This window comes from Papio anubis, chromosome 13 (genome assembly GCF_008728515.1).
Source record: "Papio anubis isolate 15944 chromosome 13, Panubis1.0, whole genome shotgun sequence".
Taxonomy (NCBI): domain Eukaryota; kingdom Metazoa; phylum Chordata; class Mammalia; order Primates; family Cercopithecidae; genus Papio; species Papio anubis.
The window spans coordinates 62,427,438-62,447,425 of NC_044988.1; the positions used below are offsets into that span (position 1 = coordinate 62,427,438).

General features: G+C 45.5%; 1 protein-coding gene across 6 annotated transcripts; it reads right to left on the bottom strand.

The window, feature by feature from the left end:
- Positions 1-633: 633 nt before the first annotated feature.
- On the bottom strand, positions 634-19,985 carry C13H9orf24 (chromosome 13 C9orf24 homolog). 6 transcript variants are annotated; one of them, XM_017949784.3, is made up of 7 exons: positions 19,634-19,985; positions 7,266-7,410; positions 4,362-4,474; positions 2,968-3,043; positions 2,501-2,735; positions 1,265-1,351; positions 634-796 (listed from the first exon to the last, which is right to left on the bottom strand). In XM_017949784.3, the coding sequence occupies exons 1-7, from the start codon at positions 19,766-19,768 to the stop codon at positions 691-693; spliced, it is 897 nt and encodes a 298-aa protein (XP_017805273.1). In that variant the 5' UTR covers positions 19,769-19,985; the 3' UTR covers positions 634-690. The 6 variants fall into 6 exon arrangements, with proteins under 6 accessions (XP_017805273.1, XP_009186874.1, XP_009186875.1 ...); XM_009188610.2 differs by having other exon boundaries at positions 4,362-4,477; positions 19,634-19,983; XM_009188611.1 differs by having other exon boundaries at positions 2,660-2,735; positions 4,362-4,477; positions 19,634-19,981.
- Between the last annotated feature and the right edge of the window lie 3 nt (positions 19,986-19,988).

Consider the following 19,988-nt stretch of genomic DNA (forward strand, 5'->3'; position numbering starts at 1 on the left):
TGATGCAGAAAGGAAAATACTGAAGATCCCAGAGATTTTAGAATGGCCCCTCTCGCTCCCTGAGGGGCAGAGAAACAGGGCTTTGTTTTGCAACTTGAAATTTCGTGGTCATGAGACCCTTCAAAATTATGTTTTCACCAGTTGGACTTGGAATGGGGGACACACCTTTGCAGCAAGGGTGTCTGAGCACAGAGAGGCTTTTGGGAGGCTGTGATAGGGACTCCTGGAAGCAGAGATCAAGAGCTTTGGGTGTAGGGATACGGCTTTGACTGTGGAAGGAAGGATCCTGGGTCCTTTGATGAGTGGGAGGGCATCTAAGTTTGGGGGCATACTGAAGAAATGTTAGCTGGAGGGTCTTCGTGGGGTGGGAAGTAGATGGCTCCTGCCTGCATTGCAGGGTGGACACATTCGTTTGGGCTCTGGGATGCAGGGGAGTAGGACAGCAGCTGGATATAGGGCTACTGTTCTGTGTCAGGAGGGCACTCAGGGACATAACTGAGATGATGGGGTTGGAAGGGCTCAGGGAAGGGTGACTTTGAGAAAAATTGCATATCAGTTGAAGGGGTTTGGTAGAGGCCCGAGTGACAAGCCCTTCACTTCCAGATTCTGCTGGGTAAGGAACAGGAGGCAGGCTTTGGGGGTGAAGAGTTTATTTATTGCTCTGTCCCCGTGGCCCAGCAAGCCCAGGGTCTACCAGCAACGATAGTCAGGATAGGTCTCAGACACAAACTCAGGATGGATAACATAGTTGTTTCTCTGGGGACCACCAGACTTCTTGAAGTGACTTGTGTCCCATCTACAGGAAGAGATGGGTCAGCCCTTTTGGATCCTCATATGTCAAAGTGAATATCTGACTCCAGTTTGCAATGCTAACCTTATCCCTACACTTTGCCTATAGCACTGAACTTGGGTTCCAATACTGACCTCCTGACCTTAGGTTCTACTGTTAAGTTGCTGATGCCCAATATTTCTTCCTTAACATCGACTTCTTACTCGTTACTTCAAGCTCTGAACCCAACGCCTTTGGCTGTAAGCCCACTGCCAACCTGTAACCCTTCAATACAGGCCTCCCAGCCCTGTCCTAAGGTCCTCTGTCCTTACCACCTTTGACTGCTCCATGGCACTAGCTCCCCCTGGTGGTATCTGCCTGTCAGTGCACCGCAGCGGGGCGTTCTCATCCCATCTACCAGCCATCCTCCCCCAGCCCCGCCTCACCAAAACTTCAGGGTGCGTGTGCAAATGAGTGTGTGCCCGTTAGACTTACCTAAGGTTCGGATATGGGTAGTATGACGGCGGGGGAGTTGTAACAGCACACTGCATTCCGGGCCGGTGCTCGTAGGGAGGTACACAACTGGAGAAGAAGGAAGCCGCGAGCAGGGAGGGGTTGGGCCTTTTGACTCTCATCCCCCGACTTAGATCAAGCCCCTGGGCGGCACTTAAGGTGTCCGTCTCAAGGCTCGGAAATCCTCCTCTCCTTTCTCACCCTTCAAAACCCCCACTGCAGCACCGACTCGGGAACCCCCCTTGGAAGTCTCCCTCCCGGCAAGGCCTCATTTCTGCTGTTCAGGGAAGAGCGCTGGTCCCTGGGGAGGGTTGGGCTCCGGTCGTTGAGGACCTGGAACCACCGGATCCCCGCCACTGGACAGCAATTTCTCCAGGACTAGGATGAGGCATCGTTTCTGAGCTTCCTAGAGGCTCAGACACTTTCCCACTCCCCTATGCCTTTGAGAGGGACAAGACTCAGTCTTGCACAATGAATCAGGCTCTCTCGGCCTGGAGAGGGGCGGGGGATCACTACGGACCCCCACTGCACAGCTACCGCGGACAAAGTTCCCCCAGGCTTGGCTGCCGCCGGGTGCAGGACGAATGCCGCGCTGCAGTCTGGGCTCCAGCTGTGCGCTCGGACCCGTTTTCTTAGCAATAACACGGAAGAGTGGCTACCTCCGCAGATGGTGCGGGATGCGAGGAGGCCAGAGCCATTCTGGTAAAGTGGTTACCATTTCCTGGCTCACGTAGCCCCCGCGAATGACCGCACCCACTACCGACGGTGACGGGGGCCCAGCAAGAGAGGACATTTTTCTGAGAACGCAGGGCACTCCACAGGCTAGAACCTGCGTCTCTAGGGCCAGGTGTCTAGGGAAGGGGGCAGGGCCAAGGAGATGTGGGAAGAGGATGCCACTGATGTGCGAGGTTTCTTCCTCAAAAACCTCCGGCAGGACCTCCAGAGCACATAGAGAGGCCAGGCTGACCTTGAGCCCAGTTTGAGAGGGGCAGGGGTCGGGGACTTGGAGTAACCTTCGTGCTGGTTCTCCCGCCTCAGTTGTTAGTTCAGGCCTTGGAGCCCGAGGGCGGGACACGGCGCGGCGTCTAGAGCCTGCCGCGCGGTGCTAGAGCAGGCTGGGGGCCGGCACTGAGGCGGGCCGAGCTGGAAGCGGGCGGGGTTCTGGGGCGGGGCTTGTGTGGGGTGGAGCCCGGCTGAGGCGGGCGGAGCCCTGCGAACCTTACAGTCGGTAGCTCCCGGCACCAAGGCCGCAGGCGGCGGTCGGTGCAGGGCGCCCCGCTGGCGTAGTAGTCCATCCCACGCAGACAGTAGTGGCGGCCTGAGCAAGCACTTTCGTAACCGTGGAAGGGCAAGCGGCCGGGCAGCGGGTCCACGCACCCGCATCGGGGCGTGATCCGCGGCAGCTGCTGGTTCCGCGACAGTGAGTTCAGCATGTTCACCATCACTTCGCGCTCTGCGCCCGCGGGTCCCCAGCGCAGGAGACCCCAAGACAGATGCACAGGGATGGGAAGAGGCCGGGTCACAGAGTGAGGCGGAGACAAAAGCAGGGACGGACAGATCAGGGTTCCATCCTCTCCAGGACCCTCGGCCTCCTACCCATACTTCAGGTGCCCATCCCGCCCTCCTCCCGGCTTTCCCCTACCCTCCCCACCCGTTCTTTCCAACGCCCCACTACCACTCTTTACCGTAGGCATTGAGCCGCTCCGGCTTAGGAGGGCATTCCAAGGGCATTCCTCGAACTGCTGTCTCCATCCCGGCCTCCTGGAAGTGGCACACATGCTACCTCAAGCTCTGACCTGGCAGAGCTGCTCCCTTTTAGGGGTCCTCCCAGAACACCCAGACCTATCGCCACGCCGCGCCTTCTCCCGCCCTTCAGCAGCTCCCCACCTCTCCAAGGCTCTGAGTGTTTGCGGCTGTCGCCTGGCAACGCGTTTACGCTGCCTACAGGGGCGGGGTGGGATGGGGAGAGCTGAAGGTGCATGGGGTTTGGCTCCTGGGCCTGTGACAATCCTGTCTCAGCGTTTGCCTTTGATCTTACCCCTCTTTGTCTAGCTGACTCTGTTTAGCTGTGTCTGGGTGTCTCTCTAATAGGGGGTTTTCAATATTGCTTGCCCATTCCGTGAAGAACTTGTGAAAGATTCTGATTCTTGAGGAAGTTCTAATTCAAAAGGGTTCATCAACCCAGGGCCAGCCATCAGCCTGCAGTTAAGAGCCCCGGCTCCGGTTTTGGGTCCTCTCGGGTGCCCTTGAGTCTGTGGCCGTGGCTGGACCTTCTCCTGTGTCCTTGGAAGACTCTCCTGTATCTGCACTGCTACTAAGTAGCCTTGGTCTTCCTCCTTCCGTCTGTGCTCACATCACAAAGGAGGAGAAGGTGGAGCAGGGAGATGCAGTGTATCACTGACTCTTTGGCTAGCCCCAGTATCACAGGGGCCAGACTATATGGGGAGGGGCCAGCTGGCAAGCTTCGGAAAAGTAGCATATCATGGAGTGCACACCAGCCATGTCCCTACAGAGCCCAGCCAGGGATTGGGGCCCAGGGCACCCAATCCCCAGAGACTGAGAGCCAGGGGGCCAGCATAGCCCCACTTCTGGGTTCCTTTTGCAACTAAAAAAATTCAAACCCGGCCGGGCGCAGTGGCTCATGCAGGTAATCCCAGCACTTTAGGAAGCCGATGCAGGCGGATCACTTGAGGCCAGGAGTCCAAGACCAGCCTGGCCAACATGGCAACATCCCCGACTCTACTAAAAATACAAAAATTAGCCAGGTGTGATGGCACACGCCTATAATCCCAGCTGCTCGGGAGTCTGAGGCAGCAGAATTGCTTGAACCCAGGAGGCAGAGGTTGCAGTGAGCCGAGATTGTGCCAGTGCACTCCAGCCTGGGTGATAGAGTGAGACTCTATCTAAAAAAAAAAAAAAAAAAATACAAACTCTAGTTTCACAGATGGGGAAGAGCCCTGGTGCATTTGTTGGGAAAGCAATGATGACCTAATGGTGAAATATCAGTCACTGTGGTTTGGGAGGTGGTGGGGTATGCGTGTCCCAGTCCCCAGGCATCTGTGCAGGGTGCAGTAGATACCTTAGGCAGCCGAGGAAGGTAGGTGGTATACTTGTTACAGCAGCTGCTGTTGTAAGGTTCCATCCTCCATGTGTTGTACCGGTCACTGCCCAGGTAGTTTGGGCTGCATTTGTCTGCTGGATAATAGGAGTGGAGATGTCAAATAGTGTTACTTCTTACTCTACTCCAGGATCTGGGATCCCCTACATGTTTCTCTTCCAATTCCCGGCACAAAGCTGACCCTCACAGACTGTCCTCAAGCCAGACCCCAAACCCAGCCAGGCCTACACTTGTCTTAAACACTGAGATGTAGCCCATGTCCCACCTAAGGCAACCTTCTGAGTTTAGTCTGAATCCACTGTGCCAGCCACTTTTCATCCTGCTACTACCCTTTTTGAATCAGCCAGCCTGGACAAGGGGCCTCTTCCCAATTCCTCCCTCTCTCTCATCTTCTACTCTAGGCTCCAAGGTTTGCCTATTCTGCCTCCTTCAAAATCACTTGAATCTGGCCAGGCAAGGTGGCTCATGCCTGTAATCCTAGCACTTTGGGATGCTAGGGCAGGAAGATCACTTGAGATCAGGAGTTTGAGATCAGCCTGGCCAATATGGCAAAATCCTGTCTCTACTAAAATACAAAACTTAGTTGGGCATGGTTGGCATGCACCTGTAAACCCAGCTACTCAGGGGGCTGAGGCACGAGAATCCCTCAAACCAGGGAGGCAGAGGTTTCAGTGAGCCGAGGTTGTGCCACTGCACTCCAGCCTGGGTGATGGATCAAGACTCAGTCTCAATCAATTGATCAATCAATAACTTGAATCTACTCTGTCTTCCAGTACCCCATGATCTCACTTTCATATCTTCTCAGCACCTTAACCAGGAGACAATATAATGTCTTGGTTAATAGATACCTATCTCTGCAGATAGACTACTTGTGTTTAAATTTCAGTTTTGCCAATTGTTATCTGTATGACCTTGACCAAGTTAATTAATTTTGCTGTGTCTCAGTTTCTCCAACTTTAAAATGGGGATGATAGTACTATTTACTTCACAGGGTTGCTGTGAGGTTTAAATAAGTTAGTGTATGTAAGACATTTAGAATGATGCTTGGCACATAAAAAACTATTATGATTATTCTACTATTCTCCTTGCCTCACCTTTGAAATCCTATAATCCAGCCTTGACATAGCAGCTGTGGTACTTTTTCACAAATGAAAATTTGACCAAGACATTTTCCTACTTAAAACCCTATAGGGTTTGTCTCCCTTAGCCCCCAGTCATCTAAGCCTGTCCTACAAGGCCCTCCATGATCCAACAGTCTGAAAGAATACATATGTGAGACGGTGTGGAGGAAGCCCTAGCAAAGAGCAGCTATGTGAGGGGAGAGGTGGAGTGCTGGGATTTGGAGTTCGGGGATGGCGATTTGCACATACTGAAACTGAGGTGTTTGGGGACATCCACGTCAAGATGACTATAAGCATATGAAGAAGAGTGGAATTCAGGTGAGAGGACAAATCTGGAAATTAGGATTTGAAGCTGTCAGTAATTAAAGCCTTGTGTTAAATCAAATGGCCTTGGAGGAGGAGCAAGGGGAGAAGAGGGTGCAGGATAACATCCCGAGGAACCCTATGTTTCCACAGTGGATGCATGGGAAAGGGAGGCATCAGATAAACTGAGGAGGAAGTTGTTTCAAGAAATAGAGTGGGGTCATAGCATGTGTCCTGGAGGATTAACATACAAAACAACAACAACAACAAAACAAGTAGAGAGTGGTCAGAAGAGTGCAATTCATTGGTGTAGAAGGGTAAAGGTCTCAGAGGGTAAAGACTGCAGAGTCCTGTGGATTTGGTAATCAGAGCCATGCAAGAGCAATTTATTGTTTCATTGTAGGAGATGCACATTCCCAACTTCCATTGGGAATTCTCAGTCCATTCCACAAAGACTTATGAAACCTGGCGCTGTGCTCGATGGAGGGGCACAGCTGTGAATAAGACCAGAGTCATAGCTGTACATTCTTTTTGAATGTACAGCTAGACAGATTATAGACATGCAAGCAAATGAGAAAGACAGTTTCTCATAAGGTATAAGAAAGGGTGAGGAAATAGAGACAGTGAGTATGGACCACGTTTCTGAGAACCTAGGCTGTTGAGGAGAGGAGCAAGAGATAATTTTTAGTTGGGAAGAAACTAGAGAAGGTTCCAGGTTGAGGGAAAGAGGTGTGGTGGGGCAGAGGGATGCAGGAGAGATGGAGGGAGTTGATGGGAGGAGGGTGGCTGGGAAGATGGGAGGAGATGGCATCCAGAATGCACTTGGAGGGATCTGTTTGTGGGAGGTTAATCCTTTCTCCAACTCTCTAAGAATGGGACCCAGGGCCCTTCCAGCTTCTTTTTCCCCACAGAGAAGAACCCCAAAAGGCAGGGCCTAGGTCATCTCCTCCAGGGCCAGGGTCAGGTCAGGTGGTTGGGAGTGGGGGGTGGTTAGGGAAGATATCTAGGTCATAGGTGGAGATAAAGTTGACATAGAATCAGGATGGAGGCCGGGCATGTGGCTCAGGCCTGTAAACCCAGCACTTTGGGAGGCCGAGGCAGGTGGATCACCTGAGGTCAGAAGTTCGAGACCAGCCTGGCCAACATGGTGAAACCCTGTCTCTACTGAAAATACAAAAATTAGCGGGGCCTGGTGGCACATGCCTGTAGCCCCAGCTACTCAGGAGGCTGAGGTAGGAAAATCACTTGGATCCGGGAGGTGGAAGTGGGTTGCAGTGAGCCCAGATGATCACACCATTGCACCCAGACTGGGCAACAATAGCGAAACTCCGTCTCAAAAAAAGAAAAAAAAAAAAAAAGAGAATCAGGATGGAGGTCAGGATCCAGGTGGTTGAGTTCAGGTTGGGTGTCATTTTAGGGGTCAGCAAAGGGGAGGCCTTACCTTCCTCTTGAGAAAGCCAGTACTTCTCAGGCAAGTAGGGGTGGCCTGATATGGACCCCCTGTAAGTGTAGTCCTGTACAGCACATTTGGCCATCTTCTGCAAGGCTTCGGGATCCACATGTTGCTCCATGGTATGAGTCAGACCCTGAGCAAGGGGAGAGGGGAGAAGTGGTTAGGGGCATAGAGACCCCAGCCCTGGGCTCTTGCTGGAACTAGATCCAGCCTCTCTTGAGAAAGTCAGCCCAGGTGGGTCTCCCAACCCCCCTCCCCATGTCAGAGGGATTCCCATGCCAGCCTTGGATCCTCTGCACAGTTCTCTTGTCTGAATTACTCTTTCTTCCTTTCTTTTCATCCAAGCTTGGGGCTTGGAGCCAAGCAGTGGCCTTAAGTCAGAGTAGTTTTCTGACTTTCTCATTTCTGCCATTTCGCGGGGAGCTCATGAAGGTCAGAGCTACAGATACCTTCCCTTTTTCTCCTAGACTGTATGCTGCCTGGGAGCAGGGCTGGGTCTCTGCCAACAGTGCATCAGGCCCTGGCACAATCTGTAGTCTCAGAAAAGGGGGCTACCCTGGGAGCTGGCTGCCTTATGTAGGTGTCTTGGACAGGAAAGGCTCTCTGGGAATCTGGCATCTTAAGGAAAATGAAGGACAGTGCTGGAGGGGCACCTACTTTAAAATGTAATTCCCAGCTGGGCATGGTGGCTCACACCTGTAATCCTAGCGGATCATGAGGTCAAGACATAGAGACTATCCTAGCCAACACAGTGAAACCCTGTCTCTACTAAAAATACAAAAATTAGCTGGGTGTGGTGGCGAGCTCCTGGACTCAAGGGATCTTCCCATCTTGGCTTCCCAAAATGCTGGGATTACAGGCATGAGCCACCACACATCGCCCTTCTCTTGGCCAAGGCTGAGACCTGGTTGCTCCCAGTGCTCCAACCATCCTGAAAACCTCTCTGCTCAGGGGCTTCTGGGATCAACTGTGCCCAGCTGACATTATTCTGTGAGCAGATCCTGCACATTCACACTTCTATGTGGGTGGAGGGCAGAATATGGCAGATGTGGGTGCATGGGTCCTGTGACTCAGCATTTCTCTGAGCTTTACACACACGCACATACACACACACACAGCCCTGTGTACCCAGATACACCCATAGATGCACGTATAGATGAATATTCATACATACACACTCAGATATACCCACTTACACACTAAACACACATACACACACAAAAACAAAACAGTCATTTAGAAGAATTCATAGACATCATCAATTTTTCTGTTAGATGCTTTCCTCAGATGTTGCCTCTTTGTCTGCTCCTGTTGATAAGTAGCAGATTATAAAAGCTTATTGAAGGCTTTGAGCTGTGTGTGGGCTTTGTCCACCATCAGCATCACTGTAGGATGATCTCGTTGGACAATGTTTTGCAAACTCTAATGTCAATATCTGTAGGTCTTTCCTCTTGGCTGATGAGATTCTTCAGAAAAGACTCCTTCAACCTTTGGCCTGAGGTTAATGACTTAGCTGCCAATGTTCTGAGAATCTAGTGCTGAAGATTGCACTGGGGATTTTAGCATTTAATATATGGAGGTTCACTTGTTTTCAAAATAGTACCCTGTCCTCAATTGGTATTCCCAGTCCTGAGGTCCTTGCCAAAAATTAGTCTCCTGACTTTAGCAGAGACAGAGGTGGGCAGTTACCCGGTGGCATGAAATAGAAGGGGTGATTAGTGGGTTTAACTGCTTTTTTTTTTTAAATGGAGTTTCACTCTTCTCACCCAGGCTGGAGTGCAATGGCGCCATCTTGGCTCACTGCAACCTCTGCCTCCCTGGTTCAAGTGATTCTCCTGCCTCAGCCTTCCAAGTAGCTGGGATTACAGGCGCCTGCCACCACGCCCGGCTTTTTTTTTTTTTTTTTTTTGTATTTTTAGTAGAGTAGGTTTCACCATGTTGGCCAGGCTGGTCTCAAACTCCTGACCCCAGGTGGTCCGTCCACCTCAGCCTCCCAGAGTGCTGGGATTACAGGCGTGAGCCACCTCGCCTGGCCTAACTACTTCTTAACAGCTTTCAAATAATCCTTATTTTTGCATTGGTCCTGTCCCATCCTCAGTTCCAGAGAAGCCTAGGATTACCAATTCCTGAGCCTTTCAGAAATTCTGCAGTTTTAAGTTGAATTATGGCTTGGTTTTTCCATTGCTGGCTTTAGATTTAGCTTTCTCAGATCTGCTAAGTCAGTTACTACTTATTTATCATCTTTTCCAGCTTCCAAAATTGTGTTGCCATTGCCTCTTCCTTCTCACTATCCTTGTGAGTTTATCTCTTAAATATTCATTTACTGTAGTTTTAGAGGGGTTTTAGGAGGGTGTCAAAACGTGTTCAATTTTAACCAAGAGAATTATAATTCTTTATATATTCTGTATATTAGTCCTTTACTATTGGCACTTATACATGTTGCAAATATCTTTTCTGTTTGTGACTTCTGTCTTTTTTTTTTTTTTTTTTTGGAGACAGGGTTTCACTGTTGCCCAGCCTGCAGTGCAGTGGCACAATCACAGTTCACTGTAACCTCTACCTCCTGGGCTAAAGCTATCCTCTTGCCTTAGCCTACCAAGTAGCTGGGACTACAGGTGCGCACCACCACACCCAGCTGAATTTTTTTTTTTTTAATTTGTTTGTAGAGAAGATGTCTCCCTGTGTTGCCCAGGGTGGTCTTGAACTACTGAGCTCAAGTGATCCTCCTACCTTAGACTCCCAAAGTACTTGGATTACAGGTGTGAGCCATTGCACCTGGCTTTTACTTTTCTTTATAGTTTCTTGATGAACCTCTTCTTTTGTGGTCAGTGCTTTTTGTGAATTGTTTAAGAAATTCATCCATACTCTCAGATAACGGAGACAATGTTCTGTATTTCCTTGTAAACACAAAACAGTGTTACTTTCCATATTTAATCTGTCAGGAGTTTGGAAAACTCATCTTCTTTAAGTGTGTTATAGCTATTTCTTGAACTTTTGCCCATCTCTATAAATTTTAAAAAGTTTGTTGAAGTCTTCAAAAAATCCTGTTGGGATTTTAATTAGTAGCTGGGACTACAGGTACATGCCACCATGCCCTGCCAATTTTTGTATTTTTTGTAGAGATGAGGTTTCACCATATTGCCCAGGCTGGTCTTGAACTCCTGAGTTCAAGCAATCTGCCTGCCTCAGCCTCCTAAAGTGCTGAGAACTGCGCCTGGTGATACTGAATCTTTATGATAGTAACTCTTCCCATTCGTGAGCATGTTATATCTCTCCATTTATTTAAGTAGTTTTTAAAAAGTATTCAATAAAGTTTTATAATATTATCCATATAGTTTTACACACATCGTTAGATTTCTAATTATTTTTTGATGCTAGAATGAATGATGCATATTTTTAAAATTATGCTTCCTAAGTATTTGTTTGTGTGAAGAAATGTGATTGACTTTTAATATTTATCCAATTATTCTAACAATGTGTGTAGATTCTTTTTTTTTTTTCTAAGACTAGTCCAGCACACTAGTGAGAAGGAGAGAAAGAGTGGAACAAGGAGTTTGATCTGTAACTGACTGTGAACAATCAATTGAGATAACTCACTACCTTGGGCCAGCCAATTTGTAGATTCTATATATGCAGTTGTATTGTCTGCAAATAATGACAATTTTGTTTTTTCCTTTCCTATTCTTATATCTTTTTACTTTTTTTGTGGTGTCCTTGCCAGGACCTCCAGTACAATGCTGAATAGAAGTAGTGAACATCCTTGCCTTGATTCCAACTTTTAAAAGAATGCTTCTAACATTTAATCAGAATAATGTTGGCTGTATATTTTTGGTATTTTTTTTTATCAGGTTATATTTGCAAAGTTTTTCTTTTTTAGCTATAAATGGGTAATACATTTTAGCAACTGCTATTTCTGCATCTTTTTTAAATGGCTTCATTGAGGTATAATTTACATACCATAAACTTCACTCAAAGTGTACAGTTCAAGAATTTTTAGTAAGATCTCATATCCATTTCTGCATATTTTGAAATGATTTTTTCTTGAATCTGTTAATGTGATGAATGATATTTACTTTCCTAATGTTAAACCATCCTTGCACTTATGAAATAAATATAATGTAACCATCACAAATTATTTTTTATACACTGCTGGATACAGTTTTCTAATATTTTATTTAGAATTTTTGCTTTTGTATTTATGAGTGAATTGGCCTGTATACTTTTATTTTCTTATACACTTTTGATTAATTTTTTTTGTGGGCTCATGCAGTCCTCCTGCTTCAGCTTCCATAGCAGCTGGGACCATAGGTGCGTGCCACCACACCTGGCTAATTTTTAAATTTATTTTTTAGAGAAGGGGTCTCACTATGTTGCCCAGGCTGGTCTTGAACTCCTGGGCTCAAGCAATCCTCCTGCCTCAGCCTCTCAAAGTCCTAGGATTACAGGTGTGAGCCACTGCACCTGGCCTTCTTGATTAATGTATCAAAGTTATGCTGGGTTCATAGAATGAGTTAGGAAGCATCCTCTTTTTTTCTGTTCTCTGACAGTTTGTATAAGATTAAGACAACTGTTCTTTGAGCATTTGAGGAATGTAACTGTTTATCTATGCTGGGTGTTTTCTTTGTGGAAAGTTTTCAAATTACTGGTTTAATTTTGTTAAATTGTTATAGGAGCATTCAGATTTTTTCCAATTCTTGAACTGGTTTGGCAAGTTTTATTTTTCTAGTGTTTGTCCATTTGTTTTCAATTTTATTAGCATAAAGTTGTTCAGAACATTCTCTTACTTTTTTTTTCTACATCCATTGTTAGACCCTTCTTTTGTCTGTGCCTTGTTTTTCTTTCTTTTTTTTTTTTTTTCTTTTAAGATGGAGTCTCGCTCTGTCACCCAGGCTGGAGTGCAGTGGCCAGATCTCAGCTCACTGCAAGCTCTACCTCCCGGGTTCACGCCATTCTCCTGGCTCAGCCTCCCAAGTAGCTGGGACTACTGTAGCACGTGCCTGCCACCTCGCCCGGCTAGTTTTTTGTATTTTTTAGTAGAGACGGGGTTTCACCGTGTTAGTCAGGATGGTCTTGATCTCCTGAGCTCGTGATCCGCTTGTCTCGGCCTCCCAAAGTGCTGGGATTACAGGCTTGAGCCACCGTGCCTGGCTGGTTTTCTTAATTCTCTAGAGATTTGTCTATTTTATGAGCCTCATCAAAGAACCAACTTTCGCCTGTTCATCTTGTTGAATCTTTGCTTTCTAGTTTAACTTTTGCTCTTATTTTCATTATCTCCATTCTTCTATTTTTTTTTACATTTATTCCTTTCCCTGTAAGTTGTTAAGTTTGATGCTGAGGTAATTTATATTTCACATTTCTTTAAGACAAGGACTTAGGGCTATAGGTTTTCCTCTACAACTTTTGTTGTACCCCACAAGTTTTGATATGCAGTCTTTTCAGTTCTGAGTATATTTCCATTTGTTTTGATTTCTTATTTGACCTATTATTTAGAATGGTGTTTTTCAAAATTTTAAACTTACAAAGGATTTTGGTTATCTTTTTCTTGTTGATCTGTAATTTTATTACATTGAGGTTAGAGACAGTTATTTTGCATGATGTCAATCTTTGAATTCTATTTATGTTTGTTTTATAACCTAGTACTTGGTCAACTTTTATCATGTTCCTTGTATGTTTAAATCTGTAGTTGTTGGGTTCAGGGTTTTATTTATGTTAAATAAATCAAGTATATTAATTATATTTCAAGAGTTTTAAATCTTTGCTTTTTTTGGGGGTTGGGGATGTCTGCTTGACCTATCAGTAATTGTAGTGTGTTACAATCTAATATGGTATATTTTGCCAGTTTCTCCGTCTGGTAATTCTTTATTTTTATTTAAAAAAAAAAAGATTGTAGAGATGATATCTTGCTTTGTTGCTCAGGCTGGCATGTTTTTGTTTTGTTTTGTTTTGTTTTTGTTTTTGTTTTTGTGTTTTTGAGACAGGGTCTCACTTTGTCACCCAGGCTGGAACACAGTGGTATGACTGTGGCTCATTGCAGCCTCAAACTCCTGGGCTCGAGCCATCTTCCTGTCTCAGCTTCCTGACTATAGGCACACACCATCACACCCAGCTAATTTTTAAATTTTTTTGTGGAGATGGGGTCTTGCTATGTTGTCCAGGCTGGTCCTAAACTCCTGGGCTCAAATGATCCTCCTACCTGGGCCTCCCAAAGTGCTAGAATTACAGGTCCTTCTAGTAATTCTATCAGGTCAATACAAGTTTGTAATTATAATATCTTTCTGGTGAATTGAAACTTTGTCATTTTTGTAGTGATCCATCTAAAAACTGTGTGTGTGTGTGTGTGTGTGTGTGTGTGTGTTTAATATGAAAATCTCTTTGGTCTGTTACTTTTTAGCTTACTCAGTTTTTTTTTATTGTATCCATATCAGTCAAATTTGGATCAGAGAAACCACTTTTAGTGATATAGCATAAGGGATTTACTTGAGAGATGAGACTTTACACAATTGTGGATACTGGTTAAGAACTCTGCAAAGCTGTTTCTTTGCATCTATTTTTTTTTTTTTTTTTTTTGAGACAGAGTCTCGCTCTGTCGCCCGGCCTGGAGTGCAGTGGCTGGATCTCAGCTCACTGCAAGCTCCGCCTCCCGGGTTTACGCCATTCTCCTGCCTCAGCCTCCCGAGTAGCTGGGACTACAGGCGCCTGCCACCTCGCCCGGCTAAGTTTTTGTATTTTTAGTAGAGACGGGGTTTCACTGTGTTAGCCAGTATGGTCTCGATCTCCTGACCTCATGATCCGCCCGTCTCGGCCTCCCAAAGTGCTGGGATTACAGGCTTGAGCCACCGCGCCCGGCCTGCATCTATTTTTAAGCCTGAAGTCAGTTGCTGGCATCAGGAAGGAGAACTGGATATGAAGTGGGTAAGAGCAAGGACAAACTGGAACTCATGAGGAGGACAAAGTTGAATTTGCATCTGTCTCATTACCTACAACACTGATGATATGGATGGCCTTCAGGACAAGCTGATGCCCTTTGCCGTGGAATTGCACATACACCTGGCCCAGGACCCAGAGAGGCTGAAGGAGATCCAGTGGGAGCTAGAGGAGTTGTAGCCAAATGCTGCCCTATGGCAATAAGGTGAAGTACTAAATCAGCGACATTGTGCATAAGCTGCCACAGTGCTTCGTACCCCACATCAATCTTCAGAGGGTAAAAACTGCTATTCTTTCATTTATGTTTTCCAAATATGCAGATTTCTCTCATGGCCAATTGGGAAACATTTAGCAAAGGGAATTCCTGCAATTATAGTTCCAGCTAGTTGACAGTACAAAACTGTAATATCTTATGCTTTCTTTAGAACAATGGGAGAATCTAGGAACACCTAACTCTGTCCTATTCCAACTTAAATGATAGTTTTCTAATATTTTAGTTCTTCCTTTAAATATTACAAATTAAAAGCCATTATAATTATTTTCTATAATGTTTGCTTAAATTTACCTCATGTTTATCAGTTCCTTACCATTCCTTCTTGCATCTCAGACTTCTGTGATCATTTTCCTTCTCCCCAGAGTATATCCTTTAGAAGTTCCTTTATTGTATATAGACCTGATGGTAGTAAACATTTTCGTTTTTGTTTGCCTGTAAATGTCTTATCTTTCCTTGGTTTTTGAAAAGATGACACTTTGAAAATATCTTTTTCTCTGTCTGCTTTTAAGGTCATCTCTTAAGCTGGTGAACTGCAGTTTCACTGTGAGGTGCCTAACTGTGGAATTTCTTCTATTTTTTTCTCTATGTGTGGATTCACTTATTTTGTTAGTTCTGGAAAATTCTGAGCCTTTTTCTTTTTAGATAATGCCTGTTCTTTATGCTCTTTCCTTCTGAGACTCCCATTAGATGTGTGTGGGATCTTCTCATTCTGTCTTTCATATCGTTTAATGTTTCTTTCATATTTTCATCTCTTTGTCTCTCTGTGCTGCATTCTGGGAAAATTCTTTCAGTCTATTTTTCATTTCACTGGACTTTTCAGCTGTGTTGACTCTGCTCTTTAATCCATCTGCTGAGTTTTTGATTTAGCAAATACATTTTTCATTTCTAAAAATTCTATTCAGTTCCTTTTTACATTTGTCTACTCATTTTTATTTATTTATTTTTTATTTTTTATTTATTATTATTATTATTTTTTGAGACGGAGTCTCGCTCTGTCGCCCAGGCTGGAGTGCAGTGGCCAGATCTCAGCTCACTGCAAGCTCCGCCTCCTGGGTTTATGCCATTCTCCTGCCTCAGCCTCCCGAGTAGCTGGGACTAGAGGCGCCCGCCACCACGCCCAGCTACTTTTTTGTATTTTTTAGTAGAGACGGGGTTTCATCGAATTAGCCAGGATGGTCTCGATCTCCTGACCTTGTGATCCGCCCGTCTCGGCCTCCCAAAGTGCTGGGATTACAGGCTTGAGCCACCGCGCCCGGCCTTACTCATTTTTAAATAATCTCTTATTGCTTGCTTATTTTAATGATTTCATATTTTTAGTTATTTTTATTTTTTAAATAGAGACAAGGTCTCACTATGCTGCCCAGGCTAGTCTTGAACTCTTGGCCTCAAGTGATCTTCCTGTCTCAGCCTTCCAGAGTGCTGGGATTACTACAGGCGTGAGCCACTATGCCTGTCCAGATTTCACATTTTTTTAAAAATCCTAATTATTCTGTATTATTATTATTTTTTGAGACGGAGTCTCGCTCTGTCGCCCAGGCTGGAGTGCAGTGGCACGATCGCGGCTCACTGCAAGCTCTGCCTCCTGGGTTCACGCCATTCTCCTGCCTCAGCCTCCCGAGTAGCTGGGACTACAGGTGTCCGCCACTATGCCCAGCTAATTTTTTGTATTTTTAGTAGAGACAGGGTTTCACTGTGTTAGCCAGGATGCTCTCAATCTCCTGACCTCATGATCCACCCGCCTTGGCCTCCCAAAGTGCTGGGATTACAGGCGTGAGCCACCGCACCTGGCCCAATTATTCTATATTATTTAACTGTTAATTCTAATATCTGAAATTCTTGGGAGTTTAAGTTTATTGTTTGTTGAGTCTGCAGATTCTGTAATATGGTGTTTGTTTTCTTTTATCTCTTATTGTGAGCTCATGTTTAATTGCCCTTTCTTCAAAGGATACCTGGAAACCTACATTGAGGATGTTTTCCGCCATTGAAGATAAATATTCATGGGGTGTGTGTGTGTATGTGTATGCTGGGGGGCAGAGACATGAAACTTTCTGGTTAAGTTTGGAATTTACAGATTTAATTCCTCTATCTTTCAGCTAGTTTAAGGCTTAAATGCCTGTTTGTAGTGCTAATAATGGCATTTGTCCTCAGGACAATCCTGTCTTTTTAACTATACTTACCACTCATCTCCATGACAGTCCAACACAAAATAATTTTTATTCAGAACTTAAGTTGTTTCAAAGCAGGAGGGCCCTTCAGAGTTTCTAGACCACCACACTGCCAAAAGCAGAAGCCTTTCCTTCATTCTTTTTTTTTTTTTAAAGAGACAGGGCCTTGCTCTGTCATCCAGGCTGGAGTAAAGTAGTGTGATCACGGCTCACTGCAGCTTCAACCTCCTGGGCTCAAGCGATTCTCCCATCTCAGCCTCCTGAGTAGCTGGGACTATGGGCACATGCCACTGCACCTGGCTAATCTTTGTATTTTTAGTAGAGACAGGATTTCACCATGTTGCCCAGGCTGGTCTTGAACTCATAGGCTCAAACAATCTGCCTGTCTGCCTCAACCCCCCAAAGTGCTTGGATTACAGGCACAAGCCACCATGCCTGGCTTTTCCTTCATTCTTAATACCACTGCTATCTGACTTTCACTCCTCACCATTCACTAAAGCTGTCTGGCTAAGTTACCAAGAGTCATTACATCCAAGAGATCTCTTTCTCTGTCACTAACGCTTGACACTGATCTTTGGCTAATAATGCTGTATTTATTGGTTTATCTTTGATTTTCTTCCTAGTGTTCTGGCAATAATTCCCTGTCTTCTTTTATGGCTTTTCTTCCTTTACCTACCCTTAAATATTTATATTCTCCAAAGTTATGTCCTTGGCCATTTTCTCTCTCTTCTTTGGCAGTTTCATCTCTTCCTATGACTTCACCTACCATTTATATGATGATGACTTCAAGATCTCTATCTATAACCCAGACCTTTCCTTTGCTTCAGATAACTGTATCTAACTACTTGCCGAACATCTTTTCCTGTATATCCTCAAATATTTTTGTCCTAAAATGAACTCCAAATCTCTAATCTGCTATTCCAAACCTCAGTTGATAGCATTAGCATTCCTCCAGTTGCCACAGCCAAAAACTCAAGGGTCACCCTAATCTCTCCCCTCACCATCCAGATGGTGACCAAAATCTGTTCATCTACTTTTTAAAATTTCCTCCTATTGAGTATAGAAAAGCAGTCAGGCACTCTCATATTTTGCTTGTGGAAATGTAAATTGTTAGAGCCCTTACTTATTATGGCAATTTGAGGTGTATAGCAAAAGTTTTAAAAATGTGTAATATCCTTTCTCCCAATAATTTCATGTCTAGTAATTTATCCTAAGGGAATAATTGGAAATGTGTACAAAGATACATGTATAAGAATGATTATACTAGCAAAATTTTATAAAGAACCTAAATTTTCAATAAGATTCCTTAAATACACCATTTTGTAATAAATTTTATTTATTTTTATAATAAACAATATTTGCTTCCTGAAAGGGCATATAATAATATATTAACAATGGTTATTTTAGGTAGTAGAATTTTAGACCTTTTTTCTTTGTGCGTCTCTGAGTTATCAGCATTTTCTACATTGTGCATATATTTATTTTGTAGTTAGACAAAATACATTATTTAAAAAAATTGTCGGCCGGGCGCGGTGGCTCAAGCCTGTAATCCCAGCACTTTGGGAGGCCGAAACAGGTGGATCACGAGGTCAGGAGATCGAGACCATCCTGGCTAACACGGTGAAACCCCATCTCTACTAAAAAAATACAAAAAACTAGCCGGGCGAGGTGGCGGGCGCCTATAGTCCCAGCTACTCAGGAGGCTGAGGCAGGAGAATGGCGTGAACCCGGGAGGCGGAGCTTGCAGTGAGCTGAGATCCAGCCACTGCACTCCAGCCTGGGCGACAGAGCCAGACTTGTCTCCAAAAAAAAAAAAAAAAATTGTCTCCTATTCAACAAATTCATTTTTTCACTGTGACAATCGCCTTATCTCCTACCTACATCTTCCTTCCTCATCTTTTACCCCTCGCTGGCCTTCCTGCCCTCAACGCCAGCCCCTGCAATTCCCTGACACTGTGGCCAGAGTGGCCTAACTCACAATTGAACCATGACTCTTCCTCCCAGGTTCAAAAACCTGGAGCCTTATGTCCACGCTCCTAAACATCGCCAGAGAGGCCCTTCTTGGTCTGGAGACTCCTCCCTCACCCAAGAACTAAACTCTCCTGCTCTAGCAGTTTCAGTTTCTGGTAGGTCCCTGCCCACAGGCTGCCTTTTCTCATGACTCTCTTCTGCTGGAAGCCTCCTCCTCCTGGATCCCTCAGTAGATCTGCCCTTCAGGTTGGGCAGTGCTCTCCCCTTTCTGGCTCTCCACCTCTGCTGGTGCATGTTCCACATCAGGCAACTCTACTTTGTTCACTTGTTTGCTGTGGGCTCCTCAAAGGCAAGGTCTGGCCTTTCCCTTTTGTATCCTGAGTTGCCTACAGATGAAGATACTCAGCAAAGTTTTGTTGGATGGTACACACAGATAAATTCTCTTAGGCAGAGTCACGGTTAGACTCACAGATTTCCTCCCACCTGGCCACCAATCTTCAAGCACAGACGCAAGGAAACTGTGATACATATACATTAAAGGCATGCGTATAGGACAGTTTCTGGCCTATTCCATAGGCAGCCTCAGGGCCTTTGCACTTTCTGATCACTCGTCTGGAACCTTCAGCTCTTCTATTCTTTCAGTTCTTCATGTGGCTAGTTCTATTTCATCTTTCCAGTCTCAGTTTATTGTCACCTTGAGAGAGGGTTTTCCATGACCTAAGTAGCCCTCCCTTTCCATTTCCACTTCCACTACTCTGTTTATTTCCTTTACAGTATTTTTGAAGAATTTATAAAACTCATGTTTATTTCTTGTTTATTATCTGCCTGTTCCTACCTCCTACCCTAATGTAATTCCATGAAGGCAGGATTTTGTGGTATTTTACATACCATTGTAAATTCTGTGCCTAGGTAAATGAATAAAACACACACACACACAAAGCTACAAATAATTACACACATTGCCAGGCATCCAGACTGGCCATACGCTCTGGCCTGCCCCTCCCCGCCAATCTCCCACTTACCGGAGTCAGAAACTTGTTGGCTTCCCAGGCACATAGAGGTGGGTCCTTATAGACCTCCTTGATGGAGGTGGGAGCCCTGTAGGAGTCACTGTAGGTACTGATAGGGGTCTTGGTCTTACGGGAGAACAGGAACATGGTGTGGTCTTGGAGATGCTGTGATGGGCTCTACCTGTCAAGGGCTCCTGCTGGACATCAGTGACCACCCTTCCCCTAGATAACCCACACCTCCAGCCTGGCAGGTGCCCCTAGCTGCTGTAATCCCCTCCTGCAGAGGATCTCTCAGCTTCCTTCCCCAACAGCCTTCCTGCTCCCACCCCACACTGATGTCCCCTCCAGGATGGGCACTGCCCATTGT